At 42.8% G+C, this 27,795-nt stretch overlaps 1 protein-coding gene across 3 annotated transcripts in view; it reads right to left on the bottom strand.

Annotated features, from left to right (window-relative positions):
* Positions 1-27,795, bottom strand: part of LOC140201569 (filamin-A-interacting protein 1-like) — a 359,890-nt gene that overhangs the window by 97,894 nt on the left and 234,201 nt on the right. For all 3 annotated transcript variants that reach the window (XM_072265860.1, XM_072265859.1, XM_072265861.1), the window contains exon 4: positions 26,806-26,984. In XM_072265860.1, coding sequence (XP_072121961.1) covers positions 26,806-26,984 — 179 coding nt within the window. The remainder of the gene's footprint in view (positions 1-26,805; positions 26,985-27,795) is intronic.

Consider the following 27,795-nt stretch of genomic DNA (forward strand, 5'->3'; position numbering starts at 1 on the left):
AATCAGATCTCCCCTCAATCTTCTAAATTCCAACGAGTACAAGCCCAGTTCATCCAGTCTTTCTTCATATGAAAGTCCTGCCATCCCAGGAATCAATCTGGTGAACCTTCTTTGTACTCCCTCTATGGCAAGGATGTCTTTCCTCAGATTAGGGGACCAAAACTGCACACAATACTCCAGGTGAAGTCTCACCAAGGCCTTGTACAACTGCAGTAGTACCTCCCTGCTCCTGTACTCGAATCCTCTCGCTATAAATGCCAGCATACCATTCGCGTTTTTCACCGTCTGCTGTACCTGCATGCCCACTTTCAATGACTGGTGTATAATGACACCCAGGTCTCGTTGCACCTCCCCTTTTCCTAATCGGCCACCATTCAGATAATAATCTGTTTTCCTATTTTTGCCACCAAAGTGGATAACTTCACATTTATCCACATTAAATTGCATCTGCCATGAATTTGCCCACTCACCCAACCTATCCAAGTCACCCTGCATCCTCTTAGCATCCTCCTCACAGCTAACACTGCCGCCCAGCTTCGTGTCATCCGCAAACTTGGAGATGCTGCATTTAATTCGCTCATCCAAGTCATTAATATATATTGTAAACAACTGGGGTCCCAGCACTGAGCCTTGCGGTACCCCACTAGTCACTGCCTGCCATTCTGAAAAGGTCCCGTTTATTCCCACTCTTTGCTTCCTGTCTGCTATCCAATTCTCTATCCACATTAATACCTTACCCCCAATACCGCGTGCTTTAAGTTTGCACACTAATCTCCTGTGTGGGACCTTGTCAAAAGCCTTTTGAAAATCCAAATATACCACATCCACTGGTTCTCCCCTATCCACTCTACTAGTTACATCCTCAAAAAATTCAATGAGATTCGTCAGACATGATTTTCCTTTCACAAATCCATGCTGACTTTGTCCGATGATTTCACCGCTTTCCAAATGTGCTGTTATCACATCTTTGAAAACTGACTCCAGCAGTTTCCCCACCACTGACGTTAGGCTAACCGGTCTATAATTCCCCGGTTTCTCTCTCCCTTCTTTTTTAAAAAGTGGGGTTACATTAGCCACCCTCCAATCCTCAGGAACTAGTCCAGAATCTAATGAGTTTAGAAAAATTATCACTAATGCATCCGCTATTTCTTGGGCTACTTCCTTAAGCACCCTAGGATGCAGACCATCTGGCCCTGGGGATTTATCTGCCTTTAATCCCTTCAATTTACCTAACACTACTTCCCTACTAACATGTATTTCGCTCAGTTCCTCCATCTCACTGGACCCTCTGTCCCCTACTATTTCTGGAAGATTATTTATGTCCTCCTTAGTGAAGACAGAACCAAAGTAATTATTCAATTGGTCTGCCATGTCCTTGCTCCCCATAATCAATTCACCTGTTTCTGTCTGTAGGGGATTTACATTTGTCTTTACCAGTCTTTTCCTTTTTACATATCTATAAAAGCTTTTACAGTCAGTTTTTATGTTCCCTGCCAGTTTTCTCTCATAATCTTTTTTCCCCTTCCTAATTAAGCCCTTTGTCCTCCTCTGCTGAACTCTGAATTTCTCCCAGTCCTCAGGTGAGCCACTTTTTCTGGCTAATTTGTATGCTTCTTCTTTGGAATTGATACTATCCCTAATTTCTCTTGTCAGCCACGGGTGCACTACCTTCCTTGATTTATTCTTTTGCCAAACTGGGATGAACAATTGTTGTAGTTCATCCATGCAATCTTTAAATGCTTGCCATTGCATATCCACCGTCAATCCTTTAAGTGTCATTTGCCAGTCTGTCTTAGCTAATTCACGTCTCATACCTTCAAAGTTACCCCTCTTTAAGTTCAGAACCTTTGTTTCTGAATTAACTATGTCACTCTCCATCTTAATGAAGAATTCCACCATATTATGGTCACTCTTACCCAAGGGGCCACTCACGACAAGATTGCTAATTAACCCTTCCTCATTGCTCAAAACCCAGTCTAGAATAGCCTGCTCTCTAGTCGGTTCCTCGACATGTTGGTTCAAAAAACCATCCCGCATACATTCCAAGAAATCCTCTTCCTCAGCACCTTTACCAATTTGGTTCACCCAATCTACATGAAGATTGAAGTCACCCATTATAACTGCTGTTCCTTTATTGCAAAGAAGAGCCAGTGGATGTTGAATTTTCAGAAGGCCTTTGCCAAAGTTCCATACATGAGGCTGCTGAACAAGTTGAGTCTGTGGTGTTACAGGAAAGATACTAGCATGGATGGAGCATTGAGTGATTGGCAGGAGGCAAAGGGTGGGAATAAAAGGGGCCTTTTCTGATTAGCTGACAGTGACTAATGATGTTCTGCAAGGGTCGGTATTAGGACTGCTTCTTTTCATGTTATACGTGAATTATTTGGATGACAGAATTAATGGCTTAGTGGCCAACTTTGCAGAAGACACAAAGACAGGTGGAGGGGCAGGAAATCTTGAGGAAACCGGAAGTCTGCAGAAGAACTTAGAGAATGGACAAAGAAGCAGCAGATAGTGTAGGGAAGTGTATGGTCATGGACTTGGTAAAAGGCATAAAGGCATAAACTACTTTTTAAACAGGAAGACAATTCAAAAATCAGAGCTGCAAAAGGACTTAAGAGTCCTTGTGCAGGGCTCCTTTAAGGTTAACTTGTAGGTTGAATCAGTGGTAAGGAAGGCAAATGCAATATCCTGCCGAAGGGTCTCGGCCCGCAAACCTGACTGTACTTTTTTCCATAGATGCTGCCTGTCCTGCTGAGCTCCTCCAGCATTTTGTGTGTGTTGCTGGGATTTCCAGCATCTGCAGATTTTCTCTTCTTTGCAATGTTAGCATTCATTTTGAGTGGATCAGAATATAGACCAAGGACGTGATGTTGAGCTTTATAAGGCACTGGTCAGACCATACTTGGAGTATTGTGAGAAATTTTGTGCCCCTTGTCTACAAAAATTTTGTGGTGGCACTGAAGAGGGTCCAGAGGAGGTTCACGCGAATGATTCTGGGAATGAAATGGTTAACGTATGAGGAGCATTTGATGACTCTGGGCTTGTACTTGCTGGATTTAGAGAATGAAACCTCATTGAAACCTATTGAATATTGAAAGGTTCAGAGTGGATACGGAGAGGATGTTTCCTATAGTGAGAGAGTCCAGGACTAGAGGGCATAGACTCAGACTAGAGGGATGTCCACTTAGAACAGAGGTGAGGAGGAATTTCTTTAGCCCAAGGGTGGTGAACCTGTGGAATTCATTGCCACAGACAGCTGTGGAGGCCAAGTCATTAAGTATGTTTAAAGTGGAGGTTGATGGGTTCTTGATTAGTCAGAGCGTCCTAGGTTATGGAGAGCAGGCAGGAGAATGGTGTTGTGAGGGTAATAAACCAGCCATAATGGAATGGTGGAGCAGACTCGATGGGTCAAATGGCCTAACTCTGATCCTATATCTTATGGTCTTACTGTCTTAAGTAGCAGAAAAGTAGTTGCAAACCAATTTAACATGTACTAACATTCTACAAATTGCCTTGAGATTTGCATTGTTAAAAGTTTCTCATGCTTGTTCTTTGGCAGTTTTTTTGGGATATCCGATGTCCATCACCTGAAAGGAGAAGGGCAGTGGGTGCAGTGGATAACACTATATCCACATTCCTCTACAAATAAGCCGACCTGTGTTCCAACATGTAGAGCCTGACCTTCATTGCCACCAGGTGAAGATGAGTCAGCGCAGCAGGACTACAATGCCTACATGAACAACAATGCTTTGAAAATAAGAGACATCGCTCAAAATGCTCACCAGGCCAGCCAGCACTTGCAGAGAGAGAACCGGATGTTGCCTGACCTAATGAATACCCCCAGCATTTTAAGTTTTATCCTAGGTTTCCCGTGTCCGAAATTTAGCTGTTCTCCTTCACCATCTGAGGGTTACTAGGGATGAATAATAAGCACTGCATTTTTCTCATGATATTGACATCCCAAGAACAAACATGTACTGTACATATAAAAAAATGACCAAATGATGTACGATGTTTCTGCTCTCAAGAAAATAAACATGCTTTTCGAATTACTGTTTTCCTGGTTCTTTAATAGGCCAGTTGGTTCCTTTCTGCTGAGCACTTCGTGACCATTCTTCATCACACTCTAGTTCTCCGAACACCATTCTGACCTCTTTTATCAAAGCAGCAGCAGGCAGAGATGCCCTATAATCAAGTGGGGATTTTTAAATACAGTGGATTCTGGTTAATTGGGACACATTGGAACAAGTCAGGATTAAAGGCAAATTGAATAGGAATAAGGAACCTTGGTTCTCAAGGGATATTGCAACTCTGATAAAGAAGAAGAGGGAGTTGTATGAAATGTATAGGAAACAGGGGGTAAATCAGGTGCTTGAGGAGTATAAGAAGTGCAAGAAAATACTTAAGAAAGAAATCAGGAGGGCTAAAAGAAGACATGAGGTTGCCTTGGCAGTCAAAGTGAAGGATAATCCAAAGAGCTTTTACAAGTATATTAAGAGCAAAAGGATTGTAAGGGATAAAATTGGTCCTCTTGAAGATCAGAGTGGTCGGCTTTGTGTGGAACCAAAGGAAATGGGGGAGATCTTAAATAGGTTTTTTGCATCTGTATTTACTAAGGAAGCTGGCATGAAATCTATGGAATTGAGGGAATCAAGTAGTGAGACCATGGAAACTGTACAGATTGAAAAGGAGGAGGTGCTTGCTGTCTTGAGGAAAATTAAAGTGGATAAATCCCCAGGACCTGACAGGGTGTTCCCTCGGACCTTGAAGGAGACTAGTGTTGAAATTGCGGGGGCCCTAGCAGAAATATTTAAAATGTCGCCGTCTACGGGTGAAGTGCCAGAGGATTGGAGAGTGGCTCATGTTGTTCCGTTGTTTAAAAAAGGATCGAAAAGTAATCCGGGAAATTATAGGCTGGTGATTTAAACGTCAGTAGTAGGTAAGTTATTGGAGGGAGTACTAAGAGACAGAATCTACAAGCATTTGGATAGACAGGGGCTTATTAGGGAGAGTCAACATGGCTTTGTGCGTGGTAGGTCATGTTTGACCAATCTGTTGGAGTTTTTCGAGGAGGTTACCAGGAAAGTGGATGAAGGGAAGGCAGTGGATATTGTCTACACGGACTTCAGTAAGGCCTTTGAAAAGGTCCCGCATGGGAGGTTAGTTAGGAAAATTCAGTCGCTAGGTATACATGGAGAGGTGGTAAATTGGATTAGACATTGGCTCGATGGAAGAAGCCAGAGAGTGGTGGTAGAGAATTGCTTCTCTGAGTGGAGGCCTGTGACTAGCGGTGTGCCACAGGGATCAGTGCTGGGTCCATTGTTATTTGTCATCTATATCAATGATCTGGATGATAATGTGGTAAATTGGATCAGCAAGTTTGCTGATGATACAAAGATTGGAGGTGTAGTAGACAGTGAGGAAGGTTTTCAGAGCCTGCAGAGGGACTTGGACCATCTGGAAAAATGGGCTGAAAAATGGCAGATGGAGTTTAATACTGACAAGTGTGAGGTATTGCACGTTGGAAGGACAAACCAACGTAGAACATACAGGGTTAATGGTAAGGCACTGAGGAGTGCAGTGGAACAGAGGGATCTGGGAATACAGATACAAAATTCCCTATAAGTGTCGTCACAGGTAGATAGGGTTGTGAAGAGAGCTTTTGGTACATTGGCCTTTATTAATCGAAGTATTGAGTATAAGAGCTGGAATGTTATGATGAGGTTGTATAAGGCATTGGTGAGGCCGAATCTGGAGTATTGTGTTCAGTTTTGGTCACCAAATTACAGGAAGGATATAAATAAGTTTGAAAGAGTGCAGAGAAGGTTTACAAGGATGTTGCCGGGACTTGAGAAACTCAGTTACAGAGAAAGGTTGAATAGGTTAGGACTTTATTCCCTGGAGCGTAGAAGAATGAGGGGAGATTTGATAGAGGTATATAAAATTATGATGGGTATAGATAGAGTGGATGCAAGTAGGCTTTTTCCACTGAGGCAAGTAGAGAAAAAAACTAGAGGACATGGGTTAAGGGTGAGGGGGGAAAAGTTTAAAGGGAACATTGGGGGGGCTTCTTCACACAGAGAGTGGTGGGAGTATGGAATGAGCTGCCAGACGAGGTGGTAAATGCGGGTTCTTTTTTAACATTTAAGAATAAATTGGACAGATACATGGATGGGAGGTGTATGGAGGGATATGGTCCGTGTGCAGGTCAGTGGGACTAGGCAGAAAATGGTTCGGCACCGCCAAGAAGGGCCAAAGGGCTTGTTTCTGTGCTGTAGTTTCTATGGTTCTATGGTTCTAAGTACACTTTGGCCCTATTAAGCGCTTGCCCCAATGAGCCAAAGTTTCATGGAAATAGTTAAAAAGGTATAAAAAGACAACTGAGTAGCAAATTATGTATTTAAATGAAACACAGAACAAATTAGAAAACTACTAATACTACAGCTTACTATAAAACTGTGTATTAGCGGCTAATACTTATTGACAAAGGAATTCACCCGTGATGTGTTCTTTTGACTGTAAATGAACAAAATCAGCACAGACACCTAACACAGATAATAGACAGCCTTCGTACAACGCTGTCAATGATTGCATCCCCCAAATCTTCATTTTCATTGTAACATTCAAAATGACTGCCGATACCTTTAAATTCTTCATAGTTCCTAACATGCTGAAGTAGTAAAATAGTTTCATTTTCTTTGCAGGTTCTTTCTGGCATCTCTGAACCTGAATGCTTGAAACAGCAGTGAGGAAAACAGTTCTGAATTGTCTTACTGCTTATTTTTCACTAACTAACAGTGACAAAAATCGCTGTTTTTTTGAACACAAATAAATTCAACTGACCCTATTTAAAAGCTGTTTGCTTGAAGGTAATGCTGTGTTTAACAGCCATAAAAGTGCAACACAACTTGTTGTTAGAAAGTGTTCAATAAGTCTCATGCGCCAATTAAGTGGCATCGTGTCCCATATAAACAAAGGGAATCCCGGCTATTTTCTCAATTAGTTTTTGGTTTTTTAAGAGTTGGCCCAAATAAACAGCTGTCCTGATTAACCAAAGGCCCAATTAATTGGAACCACTGTACCTTTATACACAACCTGATGTAATGCTTGGCACTCCAGCACATGGTTACAGCAGCATGATTCATTTATTTATGTACATATATAAAACACAATTGAATTTGGATTGTTTGAAAATGCTGTTAGTTTTCAACCTGAACCTCATTCTCTGACAATATGGTCTCTTGAGATCTAATTATTTTACATGCGCTAAAATGTAACAAATTGTTGGATCACAGAGCATTAAGTTAGATTTGTTGAAATGCAGTGTTTTCATGTATAGTGTTTCGGATTCCCCACTGGATGTAATCAAATTGGATTTTATTACTCCAGTCTGGGTCACATTGACAGACGAACTTCCTTCCTATCATATCACATCACAAATGCTCATTACTTAGGTCATTCAATTGATACAATTTCAAGTGCAATCATTACTATTAAGTGGGCAGAAGCAGGAGAAGCGTGGGCGCAAGAAAGATCATACAAACTGCAAATTAAATGAAACAGCTACAACTTAGGTTCGCAAACACGAGGAAATCTGCAGATGCCGGAATTTCAAGCGACACACGTAGAAGTTGCTGGTGAACGCAGCAGGCCAGGCATCTCTGGGAAGAGGTACAGTCGACGTTTCGGGCTGAGATCCTTCGTCAGGACTCAGCTTAGAATTCAACTTAGGTTCAATTAGTTTGAGCTATTATCGCAGAGCAACACACATAACGTTGAAGGGATTCTTTGGGTCAGGCAGCATCTACGGTGGTAAATGGACAGTTGATGTTTTAGGTTGAGACCCTTCATCTGGACTGAAAGATAGGAGAAAGCCAACATTAGAAGGTGGAGGGAAGGGGTGGGGCAAGAGCTGGCAGGTGCTAGGTGGATCCAGGATGGGGGAAGGGAAAAAGGAAATAGTCATAAATGAGAAGCGATAGGTGGATACTACAAAGGGCTACAGATGATAGAATGTGACAGCAGAAGAAGGCAGCACATGGAATAAAGGGGTGGAGGTGGGAATAGCAAATGACTTTTTATTTCAGGCATCTTTCCTGTACTATCCTTATTTCTCTTGATAGCCGAATATCCAAAACCTCGTCTTGAACAACACCAGAGCCTCCATGGCCCTTTGAGGAGGAATTCCAAAGATGCACTGTCCTGAGCATGAAGAAACATTTCTTAACTTAGTCCTAAATGATTGACTCCATATTTGGAGATATTTACCCATGGTTCTAGACATTATTAATTTGGTCCTTATTTGGAGACCTTTACTCTTGGTTCCAGACATTACTAACTGACTCTTTATTTGAAGACATTTACCCTTGGTTCTGGACATTTCGAATTGATTCATTATTTGGAAACATTTACCCTTGGTTTTAGACTTCCCTAATTTGGGGGAAAGTGTATCCCTTTATTTAGTTTGTGAAAATGTCAAATGTTTTAGTGAGGTCATCTCTCTCTCCTACAGTCTCTGTCTCTCAACAATCAAATGGCGAATCTTCAAAATATTCCTATTTCAAGTTTGAACTTCCTTCAAACTTAAAATACAGTAAGGTGCACAATATTCCTGTCTTGTAATATATTTTCAGATGTTTGTATTTATCCATGATAAAGGCATGCAGTTATCCTTGTTATTAGTGATACTATATCTCTTCGTGCTGTATCTCGAAATAAAATAAAATACTCAGAATTAGATTCATTTCGATCGCATGCACATCGAAACATATGGTGAACTACATTGTTTGAGTTAATCAACACAGTTTAAGGATGTGCTGGAGGCAGTCTACATACAGCATGGTACAGGCCTGCACTGCCAATTACACTCATTAATCTACTAACCGTACAACTTCGTAATGTGGGAAAGTTCCTCAGGATCCAGTAGCCTCCTTCCTGCCAGTTTAATTGTAGTACATGGAATGGTCTAACACTCCTGGTTTCCACTAGCTGTTTAAATGCCAAGTTTTCAGTGATATACATCTGACGTAAGAGAATGACATTAGCCTCCTGCTGTATTTGTCCTTAGACGGAACTCATGTCTATCTTATTCCTTACGATCTGAAAGCTCAAAACAGAACTCCAATATTGACAATAGGCAGAATCTGTTCAAAATTGATTAATGTCATTTCCTGTACACAAGTTCAAAGTAAATTTATTATCAATGTACATACATGTCTTGTCACATATACTGCCCTGCCTCATCCTGCCTCATCATTCACAGTAAGTACCAAGAAACACAATGGAATCAATGAAAAAACACCCACAGCAAACAACCAATGTGTAAAAGGCAACAAACTGTAAATACGAAAAGAGAAAAGACAACAGAATAATAATAATAGATAATTAAGTAATAAATATCGAGGAAGTGAACTGTAGAGTGCTTGAAAGTGAGTCCATAGGTTGTGGAATCAGTTCAGTGTTGCAGTGAGTGAAGTTATCCACACTGGTTTAGGGGCCTAATGGTTGTAGGATAATAACCGTTCCTGAGCCTGGTGGTGTGGAGCCTAAGGCTTCTGTACTTCAAATGTCTCAACTCATCCATCCACATCCCCCAAAACTCATCCCTTCCATGGTTTGACTCTACCTTCAGCACTGGGCCTTCAGTCAAAATGTGCCAGTAGCCACTGCAAGCTCCTGCAGCAATAGACTCATATAGACATAAACAAATTCCTAAGGAACCATCATTAATTTCACAGAATAACCATGTAATGGATCATTCCACTCAGTTCCTGTTACTCTGTTTCCGCATTATTCCTCTGGCCCACACATCCATGTTAAAATACCGGTGAGACGAATGGACTCACTGTTATTTGCAGCTTAAAGTAAAGAATGCTGGAAACACTCAGCAGGTCGGACAGCATCTGTGTTGAGAGAAACATCCACAAGTGCAGTATTCTTTTGTTTCCTGATTTCTGCAGCCCAAGGCACTGGTTGAGAAGTTGGTGGTACTATTGCCGTGTAAGCCTCATGTCAGTGTTGGGGTGAGTGATCTTATCTCCTCTGGTTCAAGAGCCTGATGGTTGAGGGGAAATAAATGTAACTGAACATGGTGGTATAGCTTCAAGGTCACTCATTTCCCAAAACCAGACAATGCCTGGTGTATAGCATTAAAATGCCACCAGGTTACACCAGGATGAATTATCCTGGTGCAGGGATTTCGGTGGTTTGAGCAGCAGCGATGGGGGGTAATGGTTGATGAAGGAATGGTCAATGTTTCGGTTCAAGACCCTTCATCAGGAATGAAAGTGGGAATAACCAGTTGGCGTTTCAGGCTGAGACCCTTCCTCTCTCGTCCTGCTGAAGAGTTTCAGCCCAAAATGTTGACTGTTCATTCGTTTCCATAGATGCTGCCTGACCTGCTGAGTTGCTCCAGAATTTTGTGTGTGTTGCTCTGGGTTTCCAGCATCTGCAGAATCTCTTGTGTTCAAATTCTTAACAAATTGCCTATTTTGGTTAAAGATGGTTTTAATTCAGTGAATCAGAATCAAAATCAGGTTTAATATCACTGACATATGTCAAGAAATGTGTGATCTTTGCAGCAGCAGTACATTGCAGTACATAATAATAGAGAAAAAACTGTAAATTAAAGTATACATATATTTAAATAGTTAAATTAAGTAAGTAGTGCAAAAATAAAAATAAAAAAGTAGTGAGGTAGTGCTCATGGGTTCAATATCCATTTAGAAATTGGATGGCAGAGAGGAGGAAGCTGTTCCTGAAACAGTGAGTGTGTGCCTTCAGGCTCCTGTACCTCTTTCCTGATGGTAGCAATGAGAAGAGGGCATGACCTGGGTGATGGGGGTCCTTAATGATGGATTCCACCTTTATAAGGCAACACTCGTTGAAGATGTCCTGGATGCTATGGTAGTTAGTGGCCATGATGGAACACTTTGAGTTTACAACTTTCTGCAGCTTATTTCAGTCCTGAGCAGTAGCCCTCCCCAACACCAGACAGTGATGCAGCCAGTTAGAATGCTCTCCATGGTACATCTGTAAAAACTTGCGAGTGTCTTTGGTGGCATACCATATCTCCTCAGACTCCTAATTAAATGTAGCTGCACTCCTGGAATATTCAGAGAAATCACCTGACCTACATTATTGGCAAGGGTGGAAGATGGATCTGCTGAGAAGTCTATCAAGGAGGATACTCTCCAGTCATATTTAATGCACACACTGAACTGAAGGACATTTAATGGAACTGGTCGCTGTGGAAAATGATCCTCTTCTTTCGGAAGGGTATCATTAACCGCAGCCACAATCGATGATTGCTGATGTTGTCATGCGCTTCACAATTGTGGTTTACCTTAACACAATGAGCATTTGAGGCTAAGAATGATCCACATCCATTGATTTTGTTGGAGTTTACAGTAGTACCAGGACCATGAGCAGGGACCATTGTCTGCTTTAAATGCAAGTATCCTCTCTCCGTGTGAAATTCTGTGGAGTAGCAAAGTTACAGTGATAGTTGTCGAAATAAAATTAGTATTGGTATTGGCATTGATTCATGCACCAAGAAACAGTGACAAGCTTTTGTTTGCATGCCTTCCATACAGATCATGAGGTAGTAAAAAGAAAACAAAATGCAGGATAGAGCGTAGCAGCTACAGATAAAGTGCACAGTGTAGCTATAGATGAAGTGTACAGTGTGCAACTTAATATATTTTAAAGATTTAAAGATACAGCATTGTAACATGCCCTTCTGGCCCAATTAAGCCTTTCTCGCCCAGTTACACCTATATGGTGGCACAAGCCCAGAATTCCATCCTGTCTGGCACCTATAAACAGGCACAGAACCTTTGGGTAATTGTTCTTGGCCTTGCAATTTCCATGCCTGACGTTGATCCTCATGCTCCTCTACCTCTTCCTTTTACTCCTCAGTCACTTTCTCCTCCAGCTCCTCCTTTTGCAAGAACTGAGGCTGGTTTGTGCGGGATACATGGGTGAAGGTTACCAGAGTGGTACAGGCAGCAGAATGAGATATTCCATCTGGAATTCTCTTGGGTCCTAATGGAACTCTAACTTTTTACATAGCTACACTCGGTCGTAGTATCTGGAACCGACGCAGGAGAGAAACAAAGGAAAGAGAAGACAGCATGTTGACAAAGACCAACACTCGTAGCACCTCTGGCCCTGACCTACCTCAAGCAAGGTGAGCTGCCCAAGAAAGAACATCTCATGTGAAGTGTGAGCAAAATGTGTGAGTGGTCCTTTAAGTTGCACAGCTGTAGAGCAAACAGCATTCTGAGAACATGGTTCTGCTGGACCTGCCCAAGCGACTGGCCTGATTTGGATCAATATGATCTAATTCTCCTGGTGAAACTCCAAGTGACTGTTGCAGAAGGGCTGACATCATTATATGTGAGTCCAACACAGAAAATGGATGATCTTCACATCCTGGAATTGTGAGAGGAAGGGCACCTCACTCTGGCTGTTAACCTTTGTTACTGTCTTCCACTCTTGTTGAAAAAAAGATTGCACTACAATCCAATTTCTAGGCAAGCGTACAGCCCTGAATGGAGGATAAAAACACTCTGCACAAATAGAACCTTCCAAGAGGACCACAACCTTGTCATAGGGTTTGGAGGCTTGCATGCCTCAATGACCTGGAGAGCTATTTTGCTGGAGTCAGGGCTTTATGTTTTGGCTCTTGGTGGGGTCACCCACGCCAAACAGGTCAAAGGGTAGAGGCCTGTCTAAGAGTGGTCCACTGATCCTCCAGGTTCGGCGGTTCAGCTCAGGGCTAACAATCCTAACTGGTAAAACAGAACTGTTATGGAAACAGCAATGAAGAATCCTTCTGCGTCTGAGTGCGACTGTATTCCACCCATGACTGACAGTATGAAAACTGAGAGGAAGCTGCTAACATGATGAAGGAAGCCCTGAACACCACCAGAGATGGAGGATGTTCATTGCTGCCCTAAAGCCAGTGGTGTAATGGGCAAAAATGGAAAGAAGATACCAGTAGAATGCCCAAGATCAGACAGATCAGAAACCAGAAGGTCATGGCAAGAATGTGATTCTTGATTGGTAAAGGTCAATTCTGGTTGGCACTAATCAGACACCTTGTTTGAGTTATAGGATGTCGGAGGAACTCAGAAGGTCTGCCATCTGTGGAGGGAAAAGGACAATCAAAACCTCAAGGTTGATCCCCTTCATCCATCCAGAAACATTGACTGTCCATTTCCTGTGACAGATGCTGTCAGCTGCGATGAATTCCTCCAGTGTTATGTCTGGTTGTCCCAAATACCAGCATCTGCAGTCTCCTGTTGGTTGTTGGAGTTTGCTGTTCAGTTTGTAGATCATTTCCGCTTGTTTTTCATCAATCCATGTTAGTTAGGATGTTATGAACTAGAAACTAGGAGTGAAGGGTTCAGAGGAGGTTCTTAAAAGAAAAACTACCATTGAGGAGTTTCCTTCCAAACCTCACACTATCCAAATTTAGAAAAGTAATCCCACTACCTCATTATCACTCGGTCAACATCTTGTATCATGCTTGACTTCACTAAAAAATTAGAAGAATGCAATTAACACTTTAATGGGACCTAACAGCTGATTCCAAAAGGTGGCCAAGGTTCCTTGTAAACTCACAAACATGAGAAAATCTGCAGACACTGGAAATCCAAAGCAACACTACAAAATGTTGAAGGAACTCTGCAGGTCAGGCAGCATCTGTGAAAAAGAGTAGGTAGTCCACATTTCAGGCCGAGACTCTTCTTCAGGACTGGAAAGGAAAGGGAAAAGTCAGAGTAAGAAGGTGGGGGAGGGGAGGAAGAAGTATAAGGTGGCAGGTGAGACCAAGAGAGGGGGAGGGGGTCCACAAACAGCAGGATCTCCCAATGACCACTCATTTCATTTCTACTTCCCATTCCCATTCTGACCTGTCAATCCATGGCCTTTTCTACTGCCAGGATGAGGCCACACTCAGGCTGGAGGAGCAACACCTTATATTCCATCTAGGTAGCCTCCAACCTGATGGCATGAACATTGATTTCTCCAACTTCCAGTAATGGGACACGCTCCCACCCTGTTCACCTTGCCCATTCCTGTATCCCTCTCTCTCAAATTATCTCTTTACCTGCCCATCACCTCCCTCTGCTACTCCTTGAAGACAGGGTAGACATGAAACACCTGAAAGAAAATATTGAAAATAGCTTTCACTTATAAAACTAAGAATTTATTTTCCTAGGCAATGTTCATGACTCATCCCAAATTGAAAATATTTTGCAAATGGTCAGATATTAACTGGCTATAATGTAAGTTGATGTCTCAGTCAAAACCTTCTGTCTCGCAGTGTGCGATACCAGAATGATTCACAAGCACGTTGAATTTGTTCCAACATAAGTTCATGAGCCATGACAGTGCTTTTGGGAGTACCTCTCATGCCTTCCACCCACTCCGTGGGCATATCCTTTCCCACCATTGGTACCATCTACACGAAGGCAAGTTCTGTCATCAAAGATTGCCTCCATCCAGGCTCGGCCATCTTCACACAGCCACCATCCAGTGGCGGTACAGAAGCCTGCAGGACCGCACCACGAGCCTGAAGAACAGCAACTTCCCTTCAGCCACTGGGTTCTCAAGTCAAGCTGCACAATGCTAATTGCTGGCTCAGTACGGCGGCATTATGACCACTTTGCACCACAATGGACTCCGCTTTGTTTTTGTTCTAATTGTGTCCTTTCTTGTAAAGATTGTGCATAATTTATGGTTAAGTTATGCTGAAGTTTTTCTTGTCAGTGCTGCTTATCTGATGTTATGTGCCTGTGATGCTGCTGTGAACTTTTCCTTGCAACTCTGCATACATGGACTTGTGTATATGATAATAAACTCAACTTTGACACTGACATTTCCCAGGTTCCAGTACGACACCAAGTTCCACACTCTACAGTTTCTTGGTCTCTTCCTGCAATGGCCAGTGACAGGCTAGGAATTTGTTCCTTTCTCCCCAATGATAATATTTGGCATTGCTTTGGCAAATGGACCCAAAACTATTTATCAAATGCTTTTTCATTGTTAAAACCCTAATGCCCTAAAGTGCCCACTTACTTAGCCAGGATTCAGGTACTTTACTCAGTCAATCAATGAGAATGGGATCCATTCAGAATTCCCATACAGCCGCTCCTGCACTGTGTCTGTAACTTCACCTGGTACAGCTTCCTTATCCAAGAGAGTTCAACGTGTCATTGACTCTGAATTGAAGCAAGGCGTATGTGTGAACTCATATTGTGGTATCCAGAGAACAAAACTCTGGGAGTCTGGTGAGCAGTTTTGGGCCATTTATCTATTAAAGGATATACAGGCATTGGAGAGGGTCCAGAGGAGATTCACGAGGATGATCCTGGAAATGAAAGGGTTAATGTATGAGGAGCACTTGATGGTTCTGGGCCTGTATTCATGGAGGTTTACAAGAATGGGGGAGAGTGGATTTCATTGAAACCTATTGAATATGGAAAGGCCTAGATGGATTTGGAATGGACGTGGAGAGGATGTTTCCTACAGTGGAGGGGTCTCGGGCCAGAGGGGGCACAGCCTCAGACTATAAAAGCATCCCCTTAGAACAGAGATGAGGAGGAATTTCTTTAGCCAGCGGGTGGTGAATCTGTGGAATTTATTGCCACAGACAGCTGTGGAGGCCAAGTCATTAGGTATATATAAAGCAGAAGTTAAAAACTTCTTGATTAGTTAGGGTGTCAAAGATTAATGGGCTGAATGGCCTAATTCTGCTCCTATGTCTTTTAGTCTACAATAATACAAGTGCTTGCAAACAAAGTTAGGAGCACCCTGCTTCCCCACCACACTGTCAGAAAACCTGCCTCGGGATTCCTGCTGAAGCACACCACAGAGGACACTGTGGAGCCCACTAAGGCCCCATTAGAAAACTGAGGAACACTGGATGGTTGCTCATAGGCACTTTTAGCCATGTGCGTGTTTGGCTGCAGTGTGGCAATCCTGAAATGTTACTTCACTTTACTGTGGCCAAATGATCATCATCATAGATGACACTCGTGGCCCTGCAGACACCTCCCTGGCACCGAGGGCCCTTTTCATGTGCAGGCAGAATCAGCTCAGTTTAACTTGGCATTGTGCTTGGTACAGATATCATGGGCCAAAGGACCTGTTCCTGTATTGTACTGTTGTATGTTTGATGTTCAATGTGCAGGTGACACTGAACTCAACCTTCACATTATTAAAAGCTGCATCTTATGTTTGTGAACACCAGACATGAATCGTGGGTGTTACTTTTAGACAGTCAGTGGCCACCTTCGTAGCACACCTGTACACCTGCTCATTAATTGAAATATCTCTTCAGCAACTCAGTGCATAAAAGCATGCAGATATGGCCAAGAGGTTCAGTTGCTGTTAAGACCAAACATCAGAATGGAGAAGAAATGTGATCTTTTATCAAATAAGGAAGATAAGTGATTTTGATCATGGAATGATTATTGGACCAAGCAGGGTGGTTTATTTCAGAAACTGCTGATTTTCTGGGATTTTCATGCACAACGGTTTCTGGAGTTAACAGAGAATGGTGCAAAAAAACCCCCCAAAAGTATCCAGTAAGTGGCTGTTCTGTGGCAAAAATGCTTTGCTAATGAGGAAGGTCAGAGGAGAATGGCAAGATTAGTTCAAGCTGACAGGAAGGCAACCGTAAATCAAGTGACCATGCATTAAAACAGTGATGTACAGAAGGGTATGTCTGAACGCACAACATTGAAATAGATGGGCAGAGCAGCTCGAACATGCACTCAGGGTTCACTTCTGTAGGACGTATGTAATAAAGTGGCCAATGAATGTTTAAGCAAGCTGAACACTAGTAGATCAACGTTGTACAAAACCCTTCCAACAAGAAGACCATAACACCTGGCATCAATCCCCAGAAACACAGCAAAACTGATTAAAGCCACATTAGCATGAGTTTCACCTCCACGTAACCATTTCTTCCTCGTCATGCACAGACAGCTTTCTACTGATGCCAAAGTACAGCCTGGGCTTGGTGTGAATTTTCGAAGCTGCGTCCTTGTGAAAGTGTGCATTGTCCTGCCTCCCGAAGGTACCATCACTTCAAAAGGTTTTGCTGCTGAAACTACATGCCTAGAATTTGCTGCAACGGGGATTTAATCATTTGTCACATCTACATCGAAACATGGATACGTGGTTTGAATGCCATTACTTCCGACAATACCAAATCAAGTGACATGGGGGACAGCAGAGCTTCGCTTCCAGACGAGCTCAACACCTTCAATTCTCGATTTGACCACCAGAACAGGGAGGAACCATCACTCACCGCCGCATCTCCCGATGATCCTTTGGTCTCAGTATCTGAAGGTGACGTGCGGGCTGCCCTCAAGTAGGTGAATCCAAGGAAAGCATTCTGTCCAGGTGGAGTACCTGGACGAGTACTGAAGACCTGTGCTGACCACCTCGCTGGTTTCATTGATATTTTCATCAGTGTGTGGTATGCACCAGCTTCAAGCAGATTTCGATCATACCAGTGCAGTAAAACTGCCTCAATGACTATCACCCAGTTGCACTTACTACCACACAGTGATGAAGAGTTTTGAGAGGCTGGTGTTGAAACATATCAGCTCCTGGTTGAATGGAGAGTTGGAACCGTTCCAATTTACCTTCTGGAGCAACAGGTCCACAGCAGATGCCATCTCAACAGTTCTTCACTCAACCCTGGAGCATCTGGACAGCAAGGATGCAAACATCAGGATGCTCTTTATTGATTACAGCTTGGCATTTAACACCATTGTCAAAGTTAGCATGGCCTAGCAGTTTGTGTTATGGTGACTGCCATGCTACCCTGCTTCCTCAGTTGTAACAGACTGTCAATCAACTTCCCGGGACATGGCAATTCACAAATTTCATTCCTGCAGGTTTTGCATCTTTCAGAATAACTTTCAAAATGCCATGTTTGCATTTACTTATCTTTTTAGTTTTATCAGTGCTAAAAATCACTGAAAGTTATAGCAATTGCTCTGATGAAACATTACATCTGTTCTTCTGCACTGACAACACTTGACCTGTCAATCATTTCCAGCATTTGAAGCAGAGATATGAGTTTAACGGCAGCTGCCTCTCATGGTAGCACCAGTGATCACCGATGGGGGTTCGATTCCTGCTGCTGTCTGTAAGGATTTTGCTACGTTCACCCCATAACCAGGCGGGTTTCCTCCAGGTGCTCTGGTTTCCTCCCACATTCCAAGAAAGATGTGTGGTTAGATTTACTGAGTTGTGAGCATGCTATGCAGGCATTGGAAGCATGTTGACACTTGCAGGCTGGCCTGCAGAACCTTGCAATCAATGACTCATTTCAAGGTTCAAGTTCAAAGCAAAAACTATTATCAGGGTACATGCATGTCACCACATACAACCCTGAGGTGCTTTTTCCTGTGGGCATGCTCAGCAATTCTATAGAGCAGTAATTGTAAACAGGATCAATGAACAAAGAACTATGCAAATGTAACTATAAATAAATAACGAGAGCATGAAATACCATGATAAAGAGTCCTTAAAGTGAAATTGCTGGTTGTGGGAACATCTCAATAGATGAGTGTAATTATCCTCTTTTGTTCAAGAGCCTGATGGCTGAGGGGTAGTAACTGTTCTTGAACATGGTGGTGCGAGTCCTGAGGCTCCTGTACCTTCTATCTGATGGCAGCAGCAGGAAAAGAGCGTGGCCTGGCTGGTGAGGACCTTTGATGTTGGATGCTGCTTTCCTACGATAGTGTTTCGTGTAGATATACTCGATGGTTGGAATGGCTTTGCTCATTATGTACTGGGCCGAATCCACTACCTTTTGTAGAATTTTCTGTTCAAAGGCATTGGTGGTCCCATATCAGGCTGTAATGCAGCCAGTCAGCACACTTTCCATCACATATTTATAGAAGCCTGCCAAGGTTTTTGATGTCATGCTGAATCTCCACAGCCTTCGAAGGATGTAGAGTGCTGACGTGCTTTCTTTGCAATTACATTCATGTGATGGGTCCAGGACAGGTCCTCTGAGACTGTGACACCTAGGAATTTAAAGTTACTGACCATCTCCACCTCCAATCCTCCAATAAGGACCGGCTCATGGACCTCAGATTTCCCTCTCCTGAAGTCTACAATTAGCTCTTGCTGACATTGAGTGAGAGGTTGTTGTTATGACATCACTCAGCCAAATGTTCAATCTCTTCTATCCATTACCATCTTTGATACAGTCCAGAACAGTGGTGTCATCAGCAAACCTAAATATGGTATTGGAGCTGTACTTAACCACTAAGTTATCTGTGTAAAGCGAGTAGCCCTCTGGTGCACCTGTGCTAATGGAGATTGTGGAGGAGATGTTTTTCACAATCTGAACTGACTAGGGTTGTCAAGTGAGGAAATCCAGGATCTACTTGCAGAAGCGGATATTGAGACCCAGATCTTGAAGCTTATTGGTTAGTTTGGAGTGGGTCAAACAGTGTAAGGTGTGGGTTGTCGAATCATTTAAAAATTACAAAGGGAACCATTATTTTATCAACAAATCATGACCCATTCATTTTCTTCTGCCACCATGTGCCAAGCATCACATAGCATTAACTCAAACAGAGAGAAAAAATGTAACTCGTTATTCAGAAAAACCTACAGAATAAACTTCTTCTTGAAAAAAACATGATGATTAATGATTTGAAAGGTGTGACGAGAGAGGGCAGGGGCAGCTTTCTTTAATTGGTTACAGATCAGTGTTTCCTGTCATAAATGACCTGGTCCTAACATTACACCATCAGGAGAGTAGCCAAAATGACAACAGCAGAAAGGAATGTGCAATCATGCATTGCTTGTGCATTCCTGAGGGAAGAGTATCTGCCCATAGCTCAAAATGCATTGGCCACAGGTCCTGGTGTCTCAATATAAGAAGACATCATAATGTTTGACAGAATGTGACACAATCATGCTTCAAATCACCAGAAGGTAACCTCCAAACAGACGTTCTCTTTAAAGGTATACAACACATACCATATACTGTGCATTTCCACAGTGCACATCTTCTTAACTCTTGTCCGTTCAGGATATTTTTATTTGGTTATAATGCAAAGAATGCAAACAGAATAAGTGAGTGTGAACAGTTCCCTTGCTCCATAAAGTGTAGCGTTGAAGATTTATGAGTAAGTTTTTACAGAAACCACAAAAGAATTGCGAACGCCAGAAGGAATTTACATGTTAAGTGCTATATGGCACATAGAGCTAACTGCATGTACTTTCATTCATTTCTACAATGCGTCAGTCTAATCATACTGACAAGATGAATAAGCTCTTCTTGGGCCTGCAGCTGGGTGCAGGTATCGATTATAACCAACACTTCGATGACAAACTCTGCCATCTTCATCAGGGACAGTGCCTGGGTATGTCTAGTCAGATGGTATTTATACCCCATAGTCCATCCCTCCTGATTGGTTAGTCTCATCCACCCTGTTTACAATCGAATTCCAGTTGTCACTTAGAGCGAGACCTTCGTGGCTTCATGGACTCTAGGCACTCCAACAGTTCCATGACCATATAAACACCAAAGATCCAAACATTCAGTTTAAGATGAAGATGAGGAAGAATGGTAGCCTCCCCTTCCTGGACATTCCAATATGACGAAAACTGGATGGTAGCCTCAGACATAGCATATTTCAGAAACCTATTTACAAGGACTTATATCTTAACAATAACAGCCACCATCCCACCTACCAATGTAAAATAATCCTTTCTAACCATGTGAAAATTATTTCCGACCTGGAGAGTTTCCCTGAGGAAATAAGATGATTATGCATGACGTTCTTGCAGAATGACCACCAGGTGAAGGAAATCTACCGGACCCTTAAAAGGTCTGAACGAAAAGCCAGGAAACTTAATAATGAGGAGGAACTGGTTGCTTCCACCTGTCCCTCCTATATTTTCATGGTTTCTGGAAGGATCACCAGGATCTTGAAGAAATAGCTGATTAATACCATCCACAGACCCATAAAGAAGCTCAAATCACAGTTTATGCGGGTCAAAGACAACCTGGGACTCAGGTCGGCTGATGTTTACAGGATTCCCTGTGAATATGGAGCGGAGCAGCACGTATTGGCCAGACGGAACGCACAGTGGAAACCTGCATCGAGGATCACAGGACATGTATCTGTTTGGGTTACCTGTAGAAATTGGCGGCAGCAGAACATTGCAATCTCAATGGCCATAGGATTGACTTCAACGGCACAAAACTTGGGGCCACCTGGTAAAGGAAGCCATTAAAATAAAACTAGAGGAAAAGAATTTTAACAAAGCCGAAGGTCTTGCTCTAAGTAAGAACTGGAACTCATTTGTAAACAATGCAGAAGAGCAGAAGCTGGATTGGATGAGGACCAACCCATCAGCAGGGATGGACTATGGAGATATACAGTAAATACCACTGGACTAGATGTGCCCAGGCATCACCCCAGAAGAAGATGGCAGAGCTTGTCATCAAAACGTTGGTTATAATTGGTACTTGTACCAGCTGGAAGCCAGAGAGGAGTTTATTCATCATATACACTGGGAAAACACCAGATCATTTTTCAATACTGACATGAGTCTCAATCAGAATCTCGTGTATGTGTGCACTGACAGAGATTTAATCTGTTAAATGTCACCATTGTGGTACAACAGCATCAATCACAAGTCGCATATTATGGAATACCACCACCTGGAATCACGATCAGACAATCAGGCATGGAAGTCATCCTGATTCAGCTCTCAGTCTATGGGATGTTAAAATTATTTATCCCTTACTATTCTCAATGCTATTTATTACTTATTGATTCTCAATATTTATTATTAGTAGTAGTATATACACAGGTTCTTTTCGTATGGAGATTAGCTATTTGTCAGTCTTTGTTTGTATGTAGTGTTTTTTTTAATTGAACCTTCTCCTCCATTCAATAAGATCCTGGCTGATCTGACTATGGACTCATCTCCAGCTACCTGCCTTTTCCCCACAACCCTTAATTCCCCTACTATGCAAAAATCTATCCAATCTTGTCTTAAACATATTTACTGAGGTAGCCTCCACTGCTTCATTGGGCAGAGAATTCCACAGATTCAGCACTCTCTGGGAAAAGCAGTTCCTCCTCATCTCCGTCCTAAATCTATCCCCCGAATCTTGAGGCTATGTCCCCTGGTTCTAGTCTCACCTACCAGTGGAAACAACTTTCCTGCCTCTATCTTATATATTCCTTGCATAATTTTATATGTTTCTATAAGATCTCTTCTCATTCTTCTGAATTCCAGCGAGTACAGTCCCAGGCGAACAATCTCTCCTTACATTCTAAACCCCTCATCTCTGGGATCAACCTGGTGAACCTCCTCTGCACTGCCTCCAAAGCCAGTATTTCCTTCCTCAAGTAAGGAGACCAGAACTGCTCACAGTACTCCAGGTGCAGCCTCACCAGTACCCTGTACAGTTGCAGAATAACCTCACTGCTCTTAAATTCAATCCCTCTCGCAATGAAGACCAACATTCCATTTGCCACCTTGATAGCCGGCTGCACCTGCAAACCAGCCTTTTGCCATTCATTCACAAGCACTCCCAAGTCCCTCTGCACAGCAGCATGCTGCAATTTTTTACCATTTAAATACTAATTTGTTCTTCCATTTTTCTTTCCAAATTGGATGACCTTGCATTTGCCAACATTGTACTTCGACTGCCAGACCCTTACCTGCTCACTTAGCCTATCTATATCTCTCTGCAGACTCTCTGCATCTTCTGCACAATTTGCTTTTCCACTCAATTTGGTATTATCAGCCAACTTAGATACACTACACTCAGTTCCCTCTTCTAGATTGTTAATATATATCGTGAAAAGTTGCAGGCACAGCACCGACCCCTGCGACACACCACTCACCACTGATTCCCAACCAGAGTTACGCCCATGTATCCCAGCTCTCTGCTTTCTATTGGTTATCCAACTCTCTACCCATGCTAACACAACATCCCCAACTCTATGCATCCTTATCTGATGGATAAGTCTTTTATGTGGCACCTTATCGATTTCCTTCTGGAAATCCAAGTAAACAACATCCATCTGTTTCCCTCTATCCACTGTTCTCATTATATCCTCAAAGAGCTCTACTAAGTTTGTCAAACAGGACCTACCTTTGCTGATTCCATGCTGTGTCTGCCTGATGGATTCATTTCTTTCCAGATGTCTTGATATTTCTTCTTTAATGATAGCTTCAAGCATTTTCCCAACTACAGATGTTAAACTAACTGGCCTATAGTTACCTGCCTTTTGCTTACATCTTTTTTGAACAGTGGCATGACATTCACCATCTTCCAATCTGCCACGACCTACCCAGAATCCAGAGAGTTTTGGCAAATTACCACCAAAGCCTCTACTGTAACTTCTGCCATTTCTTTCAATACCCTGGGATGCATTCCATCAGAACCAGGGGACCTATCTATCTTCAGGCCCACAAGTTGCTCAGTGGTAACTTCCTCTTTAGTGATAGCTATTGTATCGAGGTCCTCACCTCTGATTGCATCCATAACATCTCTCTTTGGCATGTTAGACATGCCCTCCACTGTGAAGACAGACACAAAACAGACATTCAAAGCTTCTGCCATTTCCTCATTACCTAATATCAATTCCCCCTTCTCTAACTCCAAGGATCCTATGTTCACTTTAGCCACTCTTTTCTGATTTATATAGTTATAAAAACTTTTACTATTGGTTTTTATATTGTGTGCTGGTTTATTTTCATAATCTAGCTTCCCTTTCTTTATTGCTCACTTAGTGGTTTTTTGTTGCTTTTTAAAGTTTTCCCAATCTTCCAGTTTCCCACTACTCTTGGCAACTTTGTATGCACGAGCTTTTAGTTTGATGCCTTCTTTTATTTCCTCAGTTATCCAAGACTGGCTCTCCCCACCCTTACTGTCCTTGCTTTTAACTGGAATATACTTTTGTTGATCACCCTGAAAAATCTCTTTGAAAGTCTTCCACTGTACCTCAACTGTCCCACCATATAGCCTGTGTTCCCAGTCTACCCTATCCAACTCCTCCCTCATCCCATTGTAGTCTCTATTGTTTAGGCATAATACACTGGTTTTAGATTGAACTATTGCACCGTCCATTCGTATGACAAACTCAATCATGTTGTGATCACTCTTTCCAAGAGAATCTCCAACTACAAGATCACTAATTTTACCTGTCTTGTTGCACAGGACAAGATCTAAGATGGTACGTTCCCTTGTAAATGCCTGCACGAAAACGAATTACAGAGAAGTAAATGGTGACATATATACACTTTGCTGAAGTCAGCTCCGCCAAACCCAACAGCCAGGAAGGAGGTTCTGCAACGCTCTGCAGAAAGCAAAGGGCATGACAAGGCACAGAAGATATCATGGTCCTCCACTGCAACCAACGAAGACCCCAGTTTGTGATGCTTGTTCATACCACTGGACTCGGACTTCTGAGGTCAAGAGACTGGAACTGCCCCAGCACAATGGCTTTTCCACTTTAAAAACTCTCCTACACAGGTTTCCTGTCATCATGGGATATGACGGACAACCATCAAACATACATAGAAACATAGAAAACCTAAAGCACAATACAGGCCCTTCTGCCCACAAAGCTGTGCCAAACATGTCCTTACCTTAGAACTACCTAGGCTTACCCATAGCCCTCTATCTTTCTAAGCTCCATGTATCCACCCAGGAGTCTCTTAAAAGACCCTATCGTTTCCGCCACCACCACCGCCGCTGGCAGCCCATTCCACGCACTCACCACTCTCTGCATAAAAAACTTATCCCTGACATCTCCTCTGTACCTACTTCCAAGCACCTTAAAACTGTGCCCTCTCGTGCTAACCATTTCAGCCCTGGGAAAAAGCCTCTGACTATCCACACGATCAATGCCATGATGATAAATTTGCTTTGAACTTTGTTCTTTGAATGTTAAGTGGGCATGTCATGGATGCTTATCACTGATGCCCATAGGTTTAATGTGACAAGGTCCGGATGCTGCACCTCAGTTGACTGAGTGAGGATATTTCTAAAGTTGTCCCAGCACGATACCTGAACATGGACTGTGTGGGTCAGTTACAGAACTGGGTTCCAGCTGGGAAAAGTGAGAGGAAGCCAGCTCCAGCACACTGACTTCTCCATTCTCCTACTGTATGTCGCAGGTTGCCCATTCACATGTGCCAACCATGCAACTGCCACCGTGCTTCAGCATCACATGTATGAGTTCTTTTGGACAGCTTGAAACATATTGAAAACAAAGACAATTGAACAAATTAATTCTAATTCATGTACCACTGCAATAAGTACTCTCCACTCACCGCTACATTTGTGTTGGATAAAGATGCTTCACAGCACTTGTCTATTTTCCATATGTTGGCTTTGATTGGTTTTCTGCTATCATTATTATTATGAATTCAAACTCTCCCTTCTCTGGCTGTCTTTAAAGTGGAAATGGAAATAATTTTGAATTGTCAATGCCACCCCAACACACTAACCATCCCTTTCACCGAGTGAGATGTATCCACATGTCAGTGGTTGCCTGTGTCAGTATAGTAAATTAACATCTTGACAGGAAAGTCAAACTCACAGGAGATCTGCAAAAGTTAAATGACTTCCATCTTTTGAAAGTTCTGTCAGGAAGCCCTCATATATTAAGAGGAGATTGAGAATGCACAAGTGGACTGTCCCACTGTAGAATTTATCTGAAGCAATAATTAAATATGCCACTTTAGAAGAATGAGGGGTGATGTCATTGAAGCCTATCAAATATTTAAAGGTTTACATAGAGTGGATGTGAAGATGATGTTTCTAATAGTGGGGGAGTCTTGGACCAGAGGGCACAGCCTCAGAATAGAAGGGCCTCCCTTTAGAACAGAGATGAGGAGGATTTTCTTTAGCCAGAGGGGGGTGAACCTGTGGAATTAATTTCCATGGACAGCTGGGGAGGCCAAGTCATTGGGTGTATTTAAAGCAGAGGTTGATAGGTTCTTGATTAGTAAGGGTGTCAAAACTTATAAGTGGAAGGCAGGAGAATGGGGTTGACAGAGAAAATAAATCAATCATGATAGAACGACAGAATAGACTCAATGGGCTGAATGGCTCAACCTGCTCCAAGGTCTCATGGTTTTATGGTCTGTAGTTATCATAAAGCATAATACAATTGGAGAGGGTCCAGAGGAGGTTCACAGGATGATTCCAGGAATTCCAGGAATGAAAGAGTTATCATATGAGGAACGTTTGATAGCTCTGGGTCTGTACTTGCTGGAAATTAGAAGGATGAGGGGGGATCTCATTGACCCTTTTCGAATTTTAAAAGGCCTAGACAGAGAAGATGAGGAAAGGATGTTTCCCATGGTGGGGGAGTCTAGGACTAGAGAGCACAGCCTCAGGATAGAGGGGCATCCATTTAAAAACAGAGATGCGGAGAAATTTCTTTACCCAGAGGGTGGTGAATTATGTGGACTTGGTTACCACAGGCAGATGTGCAGACCAGGTCATTTACAGCAGAGATTGATAGGTTCTTGATTGGACATGGCATCAAAGGTTACAGGCAGAAGGCTGGGAACTGGGGTTGAGGAGGGGAAAAAAGGATCAGCCATGATTAAATGGCAGAGCAGACATAATGGGGCAAATGGCCTAATTCTGCTCCTATGTCTTATGGTCTTAAGACCCTTTCTGTGTGAGAAAGTACTGCATTCAGGCAAGTGAATTGTATCGCACAGTTTCTGAATGCGATGAGGCACTGCACTTGTCTTTGCTCTTACCTCTCGCGATCCTGCTCAAGGAGGTTGGTGAAATCGTCGCTCTTGTTCATGTAATCTGTATGCTTGTGCTTCTCGTTTTCCAGCTCGTACACTGTTTGCCTGTGACACTTTTCCGCTAAAAGCAGCTGTTCCAACATGCGGCGATAGGTCTCTCTGTGTTTTTCCACCAGCATGTCCAGCTGCAGCACAGAAAAGGAAAGTTATAGAACATCAGACTCCTTCTCCTCCCCCCCCCCCCCACTTATCTTGGCTTCTTCCCACTTCCTTCTCAGTCCTGATGAAGGGTTTCAGCCCAAAATTTTGAGTCTTTATTCCTCTCCAGAGGTGTTGCCTGACCTGCTGAGTTCCTCCAGTATTTTGTGTGTGTCGCTAAGGAATGTTGTGGTCCGGCTGGAGCTACCCATCCTCTCTGGTCACTATTGACTGAGCTTGTACCCTAGACTTGGTTTCCAGCCCGCAGGGACGTTGGAAATACCAGCAGCTTCTTTTGCCCCTGGTACTAGCTGAAGGAAAGGTTCCTGGGTCCTAGCTGAGCCACCGGGCATTTCTTCATGCCCAGGTTTAACCATCAGCCAAACAGCTGAATCTGAAACAACAGCAAGCCCAATCCTGCACTCCTAAAATCGGAACAGAGGAGGCTTATAACCTCTCGGCCAAAGAATGCCAAACAACAGCTACCATATTCCCCAATAACCGGGGGCCATTACAGACCACTGCACTGGCTCACAGAGCAATAACCTTACACCGTAATCTTTACTGTAACATATTCATGCCACAAGGATCCCAATGACCTTACCCATATGGCCAGTGTCAGTAAAGGTATCTCCACCAAACATTTCTCAACAAATGTATCAATCATTTAATAAGCCACAATATATCTCATAAATCTATTATCAGTCATCTCAATCAGTCAGGAATTTGACACAACATTCCTTTGCCCCACACTACTCCTCACTAATTGACCACTACCCCATGTCTCAGTCCCCATTC

This window comes from Mobula birostris, chromosome 8 (assembly GCF_030028105.1).
Source record: "Mobula birostris isolate sMobBir1 chromosome 8, sMobBir1.hap1, whole genome shotgun sequence".
Classification (NCBI taxonomy): domain Eukaryota; kingdom Metazoa; phylum Chordata; class Chondrichthyes; order Myliobatiformes; family Myliobatidae; genus Mobula; species Mobula birostris.